This window comes from Lissotriton helveticus, chromosome 4_1, assembly GCF_964261635.1.
Source record: "Lissotriton helveticus chromosome 4_1, aLisHel1.1, whole genome shotgun sequence".
In the NCBI taxonomy this organism is placed as follows: Eukaryota; Metazoa; Chordata; class Amphibia; order Caudata; family Salamandridae; genus Lissotriton; species Lissotriton helveticus.
In genome coordinates this window covers 1633111184-1633127193 of record NC_136063.1, presented here as the reverse complement: position 1 = coordinate 1633127193, position 16010 = coordinate 1633111184, and the positions used below count along the sequence as shown (strand labels likewise).

Below are 16010 nucleotides of genomic sequence, written 5' to 3'. Positions count from 1 at the left end.
GTTCAGCAAGGCAATAGGGCGGTAAGACGCACACAACGTGGGGTCTTTTCCGGGTTTCGGGATCAACGCTATCTCTGCCATGCCCATGTCCGGGGATGGACCCACATCGTCAGAAAAGGAGTTAAACAGTCGGAGGAGGTTGGGCCGAAGCTGAGCCTGAAATGTGCGATAGAAAGATAGGGGCAGGCCATCCGGACCCGGCGTTTTCCCTAGAGGGAGGTCTTTAATCGCCGCCGTAATCTCTTCCTCTGTAAGGGAGCCTTCCAGCTCCGCCGCATTCCCTGCAGATAGCGTCGTCCCCTCATAGCCGTCCAGGACAGTCGCTATCGCGTCCACCGAGACGGGTTCCCTCCCATACAAAGAGGCATAGTAGTCCACAAACGCAGCCTGTTTAGCTTTCTCGGAGATTACTCTTGACCCATCCTGCAGATACTGGCTATGTGACCCTTGGCAGCACGTGCCCGCAGCCTCCCAGCCAACAGCCGTCCTACCTTGTCGCCACCCTCAAAATACTTTTGTTTCAGGGCCAACAGGGAGCATTTCGCCTTATTAGTGCGTAAAAGCCGAAGTTGCCCTCTGAGATTGGCTAATCTCCTCCTAGTGTCCCGCGATGACCGCACCCGATCCTGCACCTCAGCCCTCTTAAATGTCCACTGCCAAGTCAGCCTCCAGTTTGCAGGCAGCACGCCTCCGTGCGATTGCCAGAGAGGTGATGTTCCCCCGGATCATGGCTTTGAAGGCATCCCATACCACCGGCAAAGACATCTCCGGGGTATCGTTAGAGGCAAAGTAGGAGTCTATGGCCTCCCGGATGCTGTCCACGTCTTCAGCATCCCGAAGGATGCTCAGCGGGAAAGACCAACGAGCCTCCCGCATGGGGCGCCAGCCGGGTCCTGGAGGAGCATCTCCACATGGGCATGGTCCGACAGCTATATGTCCGAGATGGAGGCTCCCAACGTGTCCCGGAGCAACTCCAGCGATATAAAGAGCAAATCTTAACGGGAATAGGATCTGTGGGCATGTGAATAGAATGAATAGTCTCTCAGATCCGGGCTGTGGTAACGCCACACATCTATTAACCCTAAATCCGCAATCTGCTTGCGCAGCGTAGAGGACATCGCCCAAGTGGCATTGAAAGCGACATCGCACGATCAATGTCCGGATCCCACACTAAATTGAAGTCCCCCCCAATATCATGTGCGGGTCACCACATGGAACCTGCTCCCTCAGGAGTGTCTGAAGATATCGGTCCTGCAACTGATTGGGTGCGTATACGTTACACAGAGTGAACCTGCGCCGCCCCTTGTGTACTGTGACCTTAAGAAAGCGCCCATCCCCACTCCTGTAGGGCTTGGTATCTCCCCGCCTGAAGCCAGCTCTACACAATATGGCCACCCCCGCAGTTTTAGTATCCGCAGCAGCCCAGAATTGGAGAGGATACTTGGGGTGCGCCATGCGGTGTGTGTCTCCCTGTAGTAGGTGGGTTTCCTGAAGGAAAATAATGTCAGGCTGTTGTTGCTTATTAGGGGAATTCAGGCCCTTGACGTTGAGCGTCAAGACCTTCAGGGTCCTAGGCACAGTCGCAGCCATAGTATGTAGCTAGTAGGATCCGCCCACGCTCCCCGCTCCCACCAATGCAGGAAGAAGTGTCCAGGGGAATCCTCCTCCCGCCCATCCCATCCAGAAGACAGCAGCCATCCCATCCCTACCCTACCACCCACTAAACCAGGGGCATGAAGCGGTAGGAACCATGAAGATATCATGCCCCAATGGTCTCCGGGTCATGGGGTAGGCGAATGCGATGACTGGCCATCCCGGTCACCCTCAAGAGAGCGGATGTGCGCTATGATGTCTTGCTTGGCCTGCGAGGAGGATCTCTCATCCACCGGAGGAGAGCGGCGATGTCGCTGAACCTTGGTCCAGTCCGGGCGAGCGGGGACCCTCTCCTGCCGTCGTGATCGAGAAGGGATGCGCGCCGGCGATTCCGGCATCTTGAAAAGCTGAGCCGCTTCATGGTAAGACCGTAAGACCCTGTGTTTGTCTTCCCAGCGAAAGATGAGGGCGAAGGGGTGGCCCCACTGATAAAAGATGTTAAGAGCTCTTAATTTCTCCGTCACCGGTCGGAAAGCCCTCCGTCGGCGCAGGGTGTTAGGGGCTAGATCCTGGAAAATTTGTATCTTGTGGCCTCCATAAGTAAGATTGGGCTTGTCCCTTGCAGCTTTCAGGATGGCCTCCTTCTCTGTGAAGTAGTGTACACGCGTTAAGATGTCCGGGAGAAGTCCCGCTCTACCCGCCGGCCCGTGCACTCGACGCGCACGGTCTAGAGTCGGGGGGGAGGCGTCCTCGTCCCCCCATACCTCATGCAGGAGCTGCGCCACATAGGTCAGGATGTCTTTCCCCTCCTCTTCCAGTGGGACACCCCGAATTCGGAGGTTGTTCCGGCGGCTTCTGTTCTCAAGATCCTCCTGCTTAACCTGCAGTTCAGTGTTCTGCTCTTCCAGCGCCGCCACTCTCTGCCACAGCTGCTCGTGGTCTTCTGTGCGCGCGTCAACTAATTTCTCCAGGCTGTCAACCCTATCGCCCATCTCGGTGACCTCCTGGCGCAGTTCCTTAGCGCACGATTGCACTTCTGAGCGCAAGGAGCCTATCTCCGTCTTGAGCTCAGACATGAAGGAGGCCATAAAGGCCTGAGTCACCGGCGGTGAGTCTGCAGCCATCTGCGAGGGACGCGCCGCCACTCCAGCCTTGCCCCACATAGCCATCACCGACGTGTCTTTGGCCGTCGCCGCCGGGTCCGCTTTGCCCCCCTTGGACCTCGTCATCGCCAGAACTGCAGTTGAAATCTAGCAGCTCGTGCCACTTGGTATATGCAGGGGATAGCACCGTGAGCGCAAGGGGGCAGTCAGGGAAAGGGCTCCACCCCGGGCCGCGCCACCATAGGCCTCCCCACCCCCCTAGCAATGGGCCAAGGCCTCAAACCCCCCAGCTAGCAGCGGCTCAGGGATCAGGGGCCAGGACCTCCCAGCTCACCCCAGGTCCAGGTTAGAGGATAATTCATGGGCGCACACGCACAGTACAGCCACAAGACAGAGTTCAGTAGCGCAGAGCACTGGTCAAGCCACCGTGTCGGGGTAGAGAAGCAGCAGGCAGGGGCCCAGGATGCAACAACGCGCACAGTCTATAGAGTCAAGTCCCCGGGGGAATCACTGCCGCCAACACCACAGCAATGGACCATAGCCCGCGCCTGCAGGCCGAGTGCGGGCCCCCTCCACCTTCAGGGGCCCAGGTCTGGTCCACAACACAGCCCCGCAAGTGCCCGGGGGCCTGCTTGCACTACTGTCCAGCCCCTCCGCCAACTAACAGTGTCTCAATGCTCCCCAGCCTTTTTCCGCCATCCAGTCAGGCCAGTGTCTACACCACCGCTCAAAATGGAGGGCTCCCAAGTCGCACTGTGTAGCACAGGCCCCAACAGCAGGCAGCCCCTCCGGCCACCACCACTCAGCGGCTATGGTCAGTTCCAAAAGTCCTCAGGCCCCCAGCACCTCCCGTCGATCTCTCGCCAGGGGATCAGGGTGCAGTCCAGCGAGGCCTAGCCGAGCATGGGATTGCACCTCGGCTCACACCGCATCACACCATGCCGGACAGGGTCGGCCTCAGATCCCGGGGGCCCCGGACCGACCCGCACTGCTCTCCAAGGAGGCTCGCAGCTCACCACCACTCCTCACCTTATAGGCCGGAACCTAGGGTCCCCAGTCGACACAGCTCACCTTGTTCTCGTGCCTCCCGAGACAGTCTTAACGCCCCGTGGGCCGTCGCACCAGCAAAGTACACGAAATGGCGGATAGCCGGCAGCTTAGCCACCAAGGGTGCAGGGCCGCGCCACCTGTCACAGAGGGCCACGGAGTCCCAGCATTCCCTCGCCGATCTCCCGCTTCCAGCCAAGGCCTCAGCTCGCAGGGGGGGGAGTGGTGCAGGAGGGCCGGCTGCAGCACGCCAAAACAGAGTCACCGCAGGTATCAGGGGCCCAGAATCGCTCTCAGCAGCCAGCTCCAGCTCTCGCAGCCCCCAGCAGGCGCAGCTCACCACCTCCTCCACTCCCGCCACTCGGGGCTCCATGTCCGGACAGTGGCGCCGCCGCTCGTAGCCACAGCACCAGGTAGGAGCACAAGATGGCGGCCGCTACCCCGCTCCGGTCTCTCCTCCCGCTCTCGCCGTTGTTGTGGCCCCCAGGCGAGCCACCGCCGAGGGCCTCCGCTCCCAAGGGCCTCTCCGACTCCCGCGAGGGAGCTCGCCTCCAGGCACGCCGCCCGGCCCAGGCCCGGGGCGCCGAGAACTCCGCAGGACTGGGCCGCCACTGGCCGCACCAGACTCCGGGGCTGCAGTCTATTTGGCCAGCACCACCAGGCAGCTCAGCATCGACACACCCCGGGGCGCAGCTCCAGCTCGCAGGTCCCGGCCTAGATCCACAAACCGGGGCAGCCCGGGCTCGGCCGGGAGAGTCCGCCACCGCCCGCTCAGCCAAGATGGCAGGCGCGGCGGCCCGCCGGGACCCCACTAACACACCGCAGCTCCGCAGATGGCGTATTGGAGCACTTTCGCCACTCCTGCAGCACCCCAACTGTCCAAGGGTCTCCCCAAGACCCGGGGATGACGTGTAGCCCTCAAACTCCGCTTAAGATCGCGCAAATAGGCAGTGGGGCACCGGAGCTCTCCGAAGGCACAGCTTACTCCATTGCCTCCAAAGCCACGCCCCTTGTTTTTGTTTTTATCGTAGTTCTTAGCTGGTGTGTTATATTCTAATACATGAACAAAACTAAACAAAGTTTTAGGGTGAGATTATTTGTGGCCAGAAGTACATATGGAAGTAGAAAGAGTGTAAGAATTGCGGCATAATGGTTAGGCTGCACAATCACTCAGTTATGGGTCTTTTTAATGGTCCCACCAGGGTTTCTAAGTATGTCTTAGTACTGCGTGACTATTTCTCAAAATGGTTAGCGTGCAAAGTGGTGAGGAAGATTACAACCATGAGTGTGATCAAATGTCTGAAAGAGATTGTTTTGGAGGGAATAGGTATACCAAAAAATCTTTGGGTGACCATGGACTCCAGATTCTTTTGAAGGAAATGGATGAGCATCCTGGAAATAAAGGTGTCACTAATAGATTGTCAGTACTTCATTATCCTAAAATCTATGGTATGGTAGACATAATGGGTGACATTATGATGGGATTGAGTGAATGAGGAAATTGGAAGAAATATTTGAAAAAAATAGTTATGACGTACAGCCTAGCACCTCCTAGAACCACAGAGTTAGTTCTGATTGAAAGGTTGTGGGGAATATAGCCCAATGCGAGTTTATACCCAGGAAACACAGAAATAATTGAGCTTGATTAGAAACTCTGAGAAGGGGAGTGGTTATAATTCAGGCAAGAATAAAGAAGAGGGTGGCCTGCAGATAAGTGACTTGGGGCCAGATGTATGAAGCTCAAATGGGTTCGCAAACGCCAAAATGGTATGTATGTAGCAAATTTCAGTGCAAAATAAGGAATCGCAAATTTGCGATTCCTTATTTTGCGATTGCATTTAAGGAATCGCAAAATTTGTGATTCCTTAAATGCAATGTATGATGCAAAAAAAATTGCTAATTGTCCCTAATGAATCGCAAATTACCACCAACTTCAAGTTGGTGGTAATTTGTGAATTTCTTGAAAAATGCTAATTTTTGCATTTTCAAAGTGCCATGTGATGCACATACATGCCATTAGGGCATGTATGTGCACCACATGTGCACCCATGCTTATTTCAGGGGTGCTATATGAACACAACAGTATCCCAACTGGTATAATTTAAGGACAGTTAGTGGGGACTTGAATACAACATTATCCAGGAAGGAACAAGGAGACTCAAGATGATTTATGCATGTGCTCAAGGCATCATTTTACTAAACATATTTATCGGGATAGTCAAGTATAATTTACAGTTAATATCAGCACTGCAATTTCAAATTGAAGGATAAAAAACCCAAAGTTGTACAAGGTGCACGAGTGAAACAAGTAAATAACACTACGGCGACACAAGTGACAGAGTGATCAGCGTAGGCGGCGCAAGGTATTAGTGCATAAATATATACAGTGAGTTTTAAAAGGCACAGAGTGGTTTGTAAATAATTTCAAAGGAACATTTTTCCTTTGACATTCTTGATGAGAACCACTGTGTGAAGGGCGCCTAGGGTCTTGCTGATGAGTCGACGGCGTTTCGATCCGTGGCAATTAGGATCATCATCAGGACTGGGGGGGTTGGTCGCAGTGCTAGTCTGGCGTAATCTCAGAGAAAAAGCGGATCGTTCAGGGGAGGAATGTGTCGATCTGTGCGTGATCGGGGGGGACGAGGTGGAGCAATCGAATGAGGGGCCCAATAGGGTCAAGTTAATTCCATGGGTCTTTTACATGACGTATACAGAGAATTGAGTGCCCGGTCGGTCGACCCAAGCAGAAGTTGCTGAGGAGACGATCGTTTTAGTAAAGGTGCTCCTTGGGCCTTCAATCCGGTCAGGTGTAGATCCAGAGAAGGCGGGTAGTCCAGGGTGAAGTAGCCCGATCCAAGCGTGATCGGGGGGGGGGAGGGGGGGACACCCCTGCACCCTTGAAATTATTCTCAATTTGCGATTAGCAAATTGCGAATCGCAAATTAAGAATAATTTCACATTCATTCCTATGGGCCGCCTGAATGGGAAATTATTCCTTAATTGCGATTAGCAATTTGCTAATCGCAATTAAGGAATTTTAAGAAATCGCTAAAAAATAGCGAATTTCTACATACATACCATTTTGCAATTCTCAAATAGCGATTCCTTAAAAATCGCTATTTGAGAATCGCAAAAGTGTATCTTGATACATCTGGCCCTAAGTATGTAGACATGAAGGCAGAAGACTCGATCTGCATCACATTGGACATTTCTGAGTGATGTACCACAAGGATTCCAGACTGAAATTTCTCACCCCTTACGACCCTACTAGATCTCTTCGCTTGACTAGCCAGCAATTGTTCAAAGTTCCCAGGATTCGGAAATCTAGGAGTGGGGGACACTCCTTTGCATTCCTGGTCCCTAAGCTGTGGAACAGTCTCCCTGAGCATGCAAGAAAAACTGAGTCAGAATCCAAATTCAGAAAGGTGTTAATCAGTTATTTTCTAAATGCCTGGAAGTAGCATCCATACCTTGAGCTGTTTAGCGCTGGGAGGTCCTTATGGGTAGCGTGTGCTCTACAAATACTAACGAACAGAGGCGAATAGAATTATCAGCAATCTATATTACTCTGAAACTTAGTCTTCCTTGCCCCTGCCCTTACAGGCGTGAGGAGAGTGCTGAGCCGGCATTTGATAACTGGGAAGAAGGCAATTGTCCCTTCTCTACCTAGTGCAAGTAGCACTTATTTCATCTTTATAAATGTAGCCTTGCCTCCAATACCAATAACCCTCCCGCCCCCCTCTAAGGCACAACCTGCCATATACCGGCAGCACTTCCGCTAAGTTGTGTACTTCCTGACTGACCTTGCTGTCAGTGTTAGCCTCATAAGACCCTCGGGTTGCAATGTGCTCTTTCAAATACCTATTCAAGTGGAGGAGCTGGATCCAAAAAGTAAAGCAGAACCTTTACACTAGCACTGTTTCATCTGTAATCTTTTGGAATGAGGCATCTCTGAAACCTTCTCCTGTGCTCCACTCTTATTAATTTCGCTTTTCTCAGGCAGTTATTGCACAGTGCAGCTCGAAAGAGTATAATGTTTGCGCGGTGTTTTCATAATCAATAAATCTTTTTATTTTGGCACCGTGGCCATAAAAGAGCAGATTAAGAACACAGTGCATAAATATAAGACTTAAAATAGTATTAGCATTGGTACAAAAAACTCCAGTTTATGAAGCAATCATGCACATCTTAACATAATGCATTTCATGCTTCACTTAACAGTAAATGCTAAATATACTGTTAAAAAGAGGCAGCTCAGAGTAAAACCTAGACTGTTAGCTTGATGTTGTTCTGTCTAGACCTCCACATATACATCAAGAATCGAGAAACAGGACACACAATGCATTGACTGATATCACGTATTAAAATTCTAAGTGTGGTAACAAAATTCTCAGTCCGCAGATTACGACAAACAGGTTACATCCGCTTACTTCTACGGCCTTGGTATTTTGGGCAAACAAATACATGCTCATCCATTTCAGCCACCTGAGGGCAGAACGGGCAAACCCTGTAGCAATCGCTAGTGTGACAATTCCATTTAGCTGTAAAGTTGAGAATAGGCAAGATCCCCAATTGGACTTTAACATATAACGACTTTGCAAAGGGAGGGTGGTTTGATCTCATCCAAGTAAGTTTCCGAGTAATAATCTGCTTTAATGTCTAGGAAGGATTCAGTAAGAGAATCAGCCCTAAGAGAACATCGAGTTTGGATATCTCTGATTTAGAAACTAAACCAGCATCCGCAGGGGAAGACTACAGATTCTTGTACACAACATGACCCAGCCGATCTTTCATTGTTCAAAGCAAGCAATCATACAGGCCCTGGGCTGCCTCAGTACACCTTCCAAGGCCATACGAAAAGGCATGAGTTCTTGTGTTAGCCAGAGCCTCCGCCAATACAGAAGCAGGCTTAACCCAGCTACGTCATTAATAAGTCTACGGCCATAATCTAGACATAGGAGGACAAGCGGGGTGCTACCTGGTAGACTGCTTAGATTCCTTGCAAAACGATTTTCTATCCTTTCTAAGACCCTAGAGTCATGAAAGCTCCAAAGTTCTCCACCATACAGGGTAGCTCCGAGAGCCTGCCTTTTATAGATTTCGAGGGCTGGAGTCACTGGGCGAAAAAAAGAGCCACAGTGAGCCCTCAAAACAGGGGCGGCTCTAGGCTCATGGTGGCCCTGGGCAGGGAGCGTAGGTAGGGGGCCCCGTAAGAGGGGGTTCGTGCGGGGCGGAGCGCGGAGGCCAGTGAAGAGGAGGGGGGGGGGTCAGGGTGTTTGGACGTGGAACAGAGCCGAAGGCCGCCAAATCCCTGCCAGGAGCCGCCACGCAAATATGTATCCATCCTCAAAGGATTATTATATTAAGGAATTAAGGATATCTATTGGCGTGGTGGCCCCTGGGGTTTGGTGGCCCTGTGCTGGTGCACAGCTTGCACATGCCTAAGGCCGCCCCTGCTCAAAATACCCCCACAGTGTTTCTCTAGTTTGAGCCCACGCACTCGACTATGGGATGACCAATCAAATAGTTTGCCCCTGCCTAGGTGGTAGGCCTATGTGCACCATTCATAATAGCACTAAAGAACGGAGAAAAATAGGGGCACCATACATCTCTATAAGATTTAAAAAGGTCACCAGGCACCTCCTCCAACCCTGGGGATTTATTTGGTATAGTCCAGTCTAAGGCTTAACAGATCTCAATGCCGGAAATTCTGTGGGCTGCGTCGCCGGCTCAGTGGAATGCTCAGTCATAAGGGCACGCTCGGAGTTAATACTCACCACCCACGCAGACTGAATATTGAGGGCAGCTTGAGACAATCCCTGATCGACATCTCCTGAATATAACTGGGAGAGATGCTCAGCCCACGCAGCAGCAGAGATGTTACTGTCCAATGGGGCAAGAATGCCAGAGTCCTTATTGGAGATAATGTGCCAAAAGGAACAATAATCCTGGCATTGGATGCCACTCAACATTGAGTCCCATTTAGAGCGTTCCTAATTCCTTTTCTTATTAATAATTGAATCTTTATAAAGTAATCTGGCCATCCGAATGGCGGCTCTAGACCAAGATTTAATCAATCGGCTGGATTTGATAGACCAGTGGGCCTCTGGCTTCCTCTTGGGAGTGGAGTTGGATTTTACCAGGAATATGTTCCTTAGTGAGGCAAACTTTATGGTATCCAAGCCGACAAACACAACCTCAAACACTTTTCCCAAAGCTACTTCTGATCTTGTCAGAGAGCTCCACTTAAGCCTACACTGGTTATTGGTTGGGGCCAACCTGCTGTCAAGTGGCTCATCAGTGTATTCAAAAGGGTGTTACCCAGAGCGCCCAACATCATCCTCGACGCATTATGATCACTATCCTGCCTGGAGACTACTTCCGTGTCTACCATGGATTGCCATAACCAAATATCTAATAAGATATAATCAATAAGGCTAGTACACTGTGGGTGATGATACGTTTGACTCCCGTCTTTGTCGGATTTGGTTCTCTCATTACACACCTGGAGACCATGCCCACAGACACAGCATGGAGTATAGGTAAGTCACCCCTACTGCAGGCCTTACAGACCTAAGGCAGGGTGCACTGTATTAAATGTGAGGGTATAACTGCATAAACAGGAATGCCTCTGTGCTGGTCTACCCTATTGCTGCCAGTACAAGTGAAGAGGGAAGAACACACACAAACTGGTGTAAAGTTATGGGAAGGGCTATGGTGGCAGAAAAAACTGTATATGTGCGGAGGGGTTGTCCAAAATAGTGGATTAAACTATGGGGTGGTTGGAACACCTACAGAGGGGGGCTGTGTGAACTACCGACAATGCCTCGTGAACTGGAACTGTCTTAATGTAAAGGACACTAAAGTATATGCGGTCATGCCCACAAACGCAACAAGTGTATGAAGTTATGATGAGCCTGACAAACGATCTGTACTGTTTGTGATAATACGTTATTACTCGATGTGATGAATCTGAATATAATTGTGCCACATATGTTTAATAATAAGATTTTTTCTTTTTTTTTAAGTGAAGAGTGAAGCCATTTTCGAGTACATGTGCTGGACACTGGTGAAAATGAGTTCCCCAGCTACATGATTGCTTCAATAAAAAAAATAGGGATGTTTGGAATCAAACCTCTCGTATTACTGAACCGACACTGATTCCAGTGTTGGATTCATTAATACACGCACACAGAGGGCACCTTATTGGTGCCCCTGGAAATCCTACCAGACTCTGGTGTGTTGACTGACTGGTTCTTGCCTGCTTCCGCCCAAGATGAGTTTCTGATCCTCAAGGTTGAGGGCCTTTGCTCTCCAAACAAAGCCTGCTTGGGAAGAGGGTGTTCACACCCCTTCCCACAGGATGGTCTGCTGATTTGCATTCCAAGGCAGGTGAGCTTCAAAGAAGCCACCGCCTTTAAAATGCGAATCTGGCTACCCTCACAAGAGAGGAAGCCGACCCCCTTTATCCAGACATATTTGGCACCTGGACAGGCGAGAAAATTAGCTAGTCAGGTAGGCGTGCCCACCCCCAGGTACTACAAACCCTAAGGTGGCCTAACCTGATGTGGGTATGCCTTTTCAAAGGTTACATTGTTGTGCTGGCACACTTAGAACTCTGGGACAGGGTTATACCCACTTCCCTCAGGAAGTGGTCATATAGGGGGCATAGGGACCCCAGGGGTAGGTATCCCATTGGCTACTACCCTACACTCCCCCTAAATTCAGTTTTTAGGGGAGCCCCTGGCACCAGAAAATCAGATCCTGCTAACCTGAAAGAAGACTGACATGAAGAGTGGCAAAGAGCAAGAACTAAAGACCCAGCAGCTGAATTGGCGCCTGCCTGCTGACTTCAACAGTTGTGCCAAAAAATGACTTGTCCTGCAGCTGCTGGGTCTCCAAAGCCTGGGAGACCTTCAGCACTTCACCCAGGAACCAAAAACTCCTGTGGAGCAATGAGCCTGCTTCCCAACATCTTGCAGGATCCCAAAGAGACCTGAGAGGACTTCAAGGCCACGAAAACTTGACGCCTAAGGACACCACTACCCCTGTCATGCCAGGCCCAATTTGAAGTGAGCCAATGGTGCCAGCATGGTCCCCCAGCCCCCCAGAGGCCAAGTTCACTGTGGTTTCACCTCTCTTGGGCTCCCCGACATGGCCTGCTTCCTCTGCACCCAGGCCACCTCTACTGAGACTGCATCCGGTCAGGAAAATCCAACGCCAAAAGACACCTCTGCACCTGTTGCCCCTGAACCGTAGAGAAGGGGACCAAAGGTGTACCTATGTCCCCAAGCATCGGGAGGCCTGAGCCCCCCAGTTGGTTCAGGCAGACTGGCCTCCAAGTTAAAGCCTGCAGCCTCTTTATATGAAAACCGATCCCCATAGACTAACATTGGACACCGAACGCTGTTTTGCACCCCTGCCCTTGTCCTCTGGTGGTGTTTTGCTGGTGCTACCTTGAGCCTTGACACCACTCACCATAAATCCTGAAGATTGGTCCCGTAAGTTGCTGTACTGTACCTGAATGCCGTACTTGTTCTTCCTTTCATAGGATAACATAGCAGCTTCAGAAAATTGCACTGTCGACTTTTTAAATGCAAAAGTATTTCTATTGAAAAACGTACTTGCCTGATCGAACTGGTTCTGGTGCCTAAATATATATAAAGATGCATATTATTTTTTATAAATTGGAGTGTATCTCCTTAGTGAGGCTTGTGCATAATGTATAGACGATGGCGTGTATTTGCAGATGTGTTTCACTCCTCTCTGGTAAGCCTAAGGCTGTTCGACCACACTACCCCCTAGAAGAGCACCTTGGGTTTGCTAGAGCAAGTCTTTGTTTGCTTATAAGGGAACCCCTGGATTCTTTGCACAATATATCTAATTTTGATATACCATATAAAGAGCCAGTGTCTTACATGTACCAATCAAATCAGTTATCTGTAACTCAACACCTTTGCCCCATGCCTGCAGTTACACATTAGAAAAGTAGTATACCCTACCGGATGGAAAGGAAAGGGAAACACACTGTACGTCAGCACTACCCAATGCAATCTTAGACGTACAGCAGAGTGATTTTGATCAAAACTGACAACCCTCTTGTGGGTCTGCCCCTGCCTGAGGTCGAAGCATCCATGGGAAAATTAACAAACCCTGCTCTGTGCTGTGGGGCAACAGACCAAGTCTCCTGGGACAGGCAGACATCAAATGAGTCTATGAAATGACCCCAATTAGGGCACTCAAGTTTAAACACTAAGCCAGCAACATTCCAGGAGACAATCTTGGTTTAGGAGGACACATTTGAAGGCAGAGTCACCCAAAATGTGAGACTCCAAGGCTGTGGGGGATGCAAAACAAGGCCTAACACGACTATGAAAGGAGGTACACTCTTTGGAAGAAGTAGGGTCAAAACATGAGGGCATAATGAGAATAGCAGTGGGATGGCCCCACCTTGGTGAGGAGGAGATTAGAAGCCACTAGCCCATCAGCCGGAATATCTCTATTGCTAGTTAGCAGAGCTGGGCGTCGGTCTAAACCATCCAAGTCAAATAGCGGTTGAGACTGAAAACCCATCACCAGCTTCCACCCCGGAGAGCAGGGACCTAGATCCCACTCTTACCATGGGTGGCAAGGGCTTGTAAAGGAAAAAAAAACGGGGGGCAGTGGTTTGACCAACCGCTGGGCCAGAGCAGGGCTCCTACAATTATTAACCACACAGTCCCCTATTATGTTTTTGGGAGATGGAACCACCCGCCTTACTAATAGGATGTCATCATATTCAGGGATTTTTAAATCCATTTGACGAGTCAACCAGGGGCAACCATTATTTCCAAGGTGCACATGAGGCTCTACACAGGATCCTTGAGATGGGGGAACTCTTGTTAAAATGACCACGCAGGGACAGCTGGCAGGGGGTGGGTTCAATTGGGACTGAGGATTGAGGCGGGGCTGGGATCTGCATGTTAGTCACTTGTCGAGCTGCCTTGAGCAAGGCCCCAATCCTAAGGATTGCACCTACCCCTTCTTTTCCCGACTGTGGAGGGCCCGATTCACCTTGAGCTTGGGTTGGCAGACTGGGGCCTACACTATCTGGCAACCTTAAAGGGACATCTGCAGGAGTACTATTATAAACAGAGCTAGTTGGCTGCGACTCAGCCAGGACCTGCCGACCAAGAGTAGTGTTTAAGGAAGAAATTAACTGACTAACAGTATGCTCCAGTAAACAAAACTTATCAAACAAGGGAGAACAACATGGTTACATAGAAGATAAAAATCTGTCCAAAATGCCATCGTCAATAGATGATGGTACACAGGTCTCAACAGTAGGCCTAGTCGAGCCCTTCCCGGGCAGCAGACTCCTTATGACCAGTACTACCACTGAGAATGTGTTGTAATTTAGCACAGCACCCATGCTTCGTTTTGCCCTTCCTTTTAGTGCAGGGTTCACTGTCACTGATTTTCATGGGTCTGGATTGCAGGTAAATGCAGGGCATCATCTTGCCTGTAGCCATGTTGGGCATTAATCCTGGGGAACTAGGTGGAACTGGAGCGATGGGACCTGCAGATTGACCTACCAGGGAAGCTAAAGGACAACCAGGCAACTCCAAAGTTCCGGGAAAGACTCCTTTCGACCAGTTCAGTTTCCTTTGAAACAGCATAGACTGCAGGAGCAAGAAGTGAGTTGCAGCTCTGTCCCGTGGGATTTTTCGTTTACCTATTATTCCTCAACAATGTGCTGGGTCCACAAAAAAATATTAAAATAACAAAATAAAAGTGCTACGCTCACCAGAACCAACATTCACTAGGAAATTGCACAGCCAGGACACTCAGGTCTACAAAAGTAGGGTCAGCGAACTACAGATAAAAGAAAGGAAGTATTACTGCAAGGAAAACACCGTAATTCGGTTTTATTCTGTCATCTTTCATATGCATGACATTATCAGATACATCCTGCATTGTTTATGGAGGTAGCGCAGCATCTATGGTGCTTTTATGATGAATAATACATGTATGACCAGTGATGAAAGAATTTTATTGCAAGGTTTACCTACACTCCCTCTCTTTCAGGATGCAGAAGTTGGATCAAACTGGAATTCGTGGAAATGGAAGGTTGAACATGTTCTGTACAAAGCTTTTCGGACACATTTGCTGCCTCCTAAGCACTTCGCAGAAGATGGAAACATTTTACAGCTTGCAAACTTGTCTGACCTGTACAAAGTTTTTGAACGCTGTTGATGTATCTCTTCATGTGTAATCTCCTGAAGCGCAAGCTTATATGTGCTTATGTAAATATCCTTATAACAGTTGTTTATGGGAGTTATAAAAAAAGTTTTGTAATAAAATAAGTATCTTTTTTAATGTTACCAACTTCTATATTTCGCTTTAGCTTTATTCAGCACGTAATAACTTAAAAATACTTTGTTACGATATATGTATGAGTGTGTGTGTATATAAATATTCACAGAAAAAAACGTAGGTTTTAGGGACGTTATAGTTATTTGGACATTTCACTCATACAAAACGATAGAAATTCCGCTGTTATAGTTAATTGAGCTAACTATAACTTGCGCCCCCGCAATGCACTGCTGATGACATCACATATTACATCATTCATGACATGGTCAGTGACCTCACTGATGACATCATCCAGTGACAGTGTGTTTCTGTCAAGTTTAAATATGTTTTATACACATATTGGCCAAGGTGTATTGAAGAAGGACTGGGTTTATAAGTGTCTGGATGGAGGGTTAAGTAGGTGCGTGACTGACTGTATAAGTGAGTGAATAAATGTGTCTTAGTGAATGCATGGGTTAGTGACTAAACTGTTAATGTCTGTATCAGTCTGTCTATTGCTGTGTAAGCTGCTGCATTGGTTGGTGAGTAGCTACATGAGTGTCTATATGGGCTATTGATTGGTTGCCTGAGTATTTGTATGGGTGCCTCAGTGTGTGTGTGTGGGTGGGAGGTGTGTGACTCTGTGCATAGATGTGTGAGTTCTTTATTCACTGGGTGTATGGGTTCAAAAGTGCATGTGAAAACAGCTGTATAGGTGGGTGAGTGTTTGTATGGATGTGTTGGTGAGTGAATGGATATCTCAGTGCAACATGTCCAAGTAACTAAATACGTTAAACAGTGCATGTGAGAGTTGAAGTATATAAATGACTATACGTGAGAGTCAGTGATTCTGAGAGTGGCTGTATGGATGAGTGTGTACTTGTATCAGTGATTGTATAAGAGAGTAAGTATATGTTAGAATATCTGTATGAA

General features: G+C 49.3%; 1 protein-coding gene across 1 annotated transcript in view; it reads left to right on the top strand.

Annotated features, from left to right (window-relative positions):
• The window catches only part of MLH1 (mutL homolog 1), a 440315-nt gene extending 425209 nt beyond the window's left edge, over positions 1–15106 (top strand). The window contains exon 19 of the mRNA XM_078685874.1: positions 14811–15106. Coding sequence (XP_078542000.1) covers positions 14811–14978 — 168 coding nt within the window. The 3' untranslated portion in view covers positions 14979–15106. The remainder of the gene's footprint in view (positions 1–14810) is intronic.
• The last annotated feature ends 904 nt before the right edge of the window (positions 15107–16010 follow it).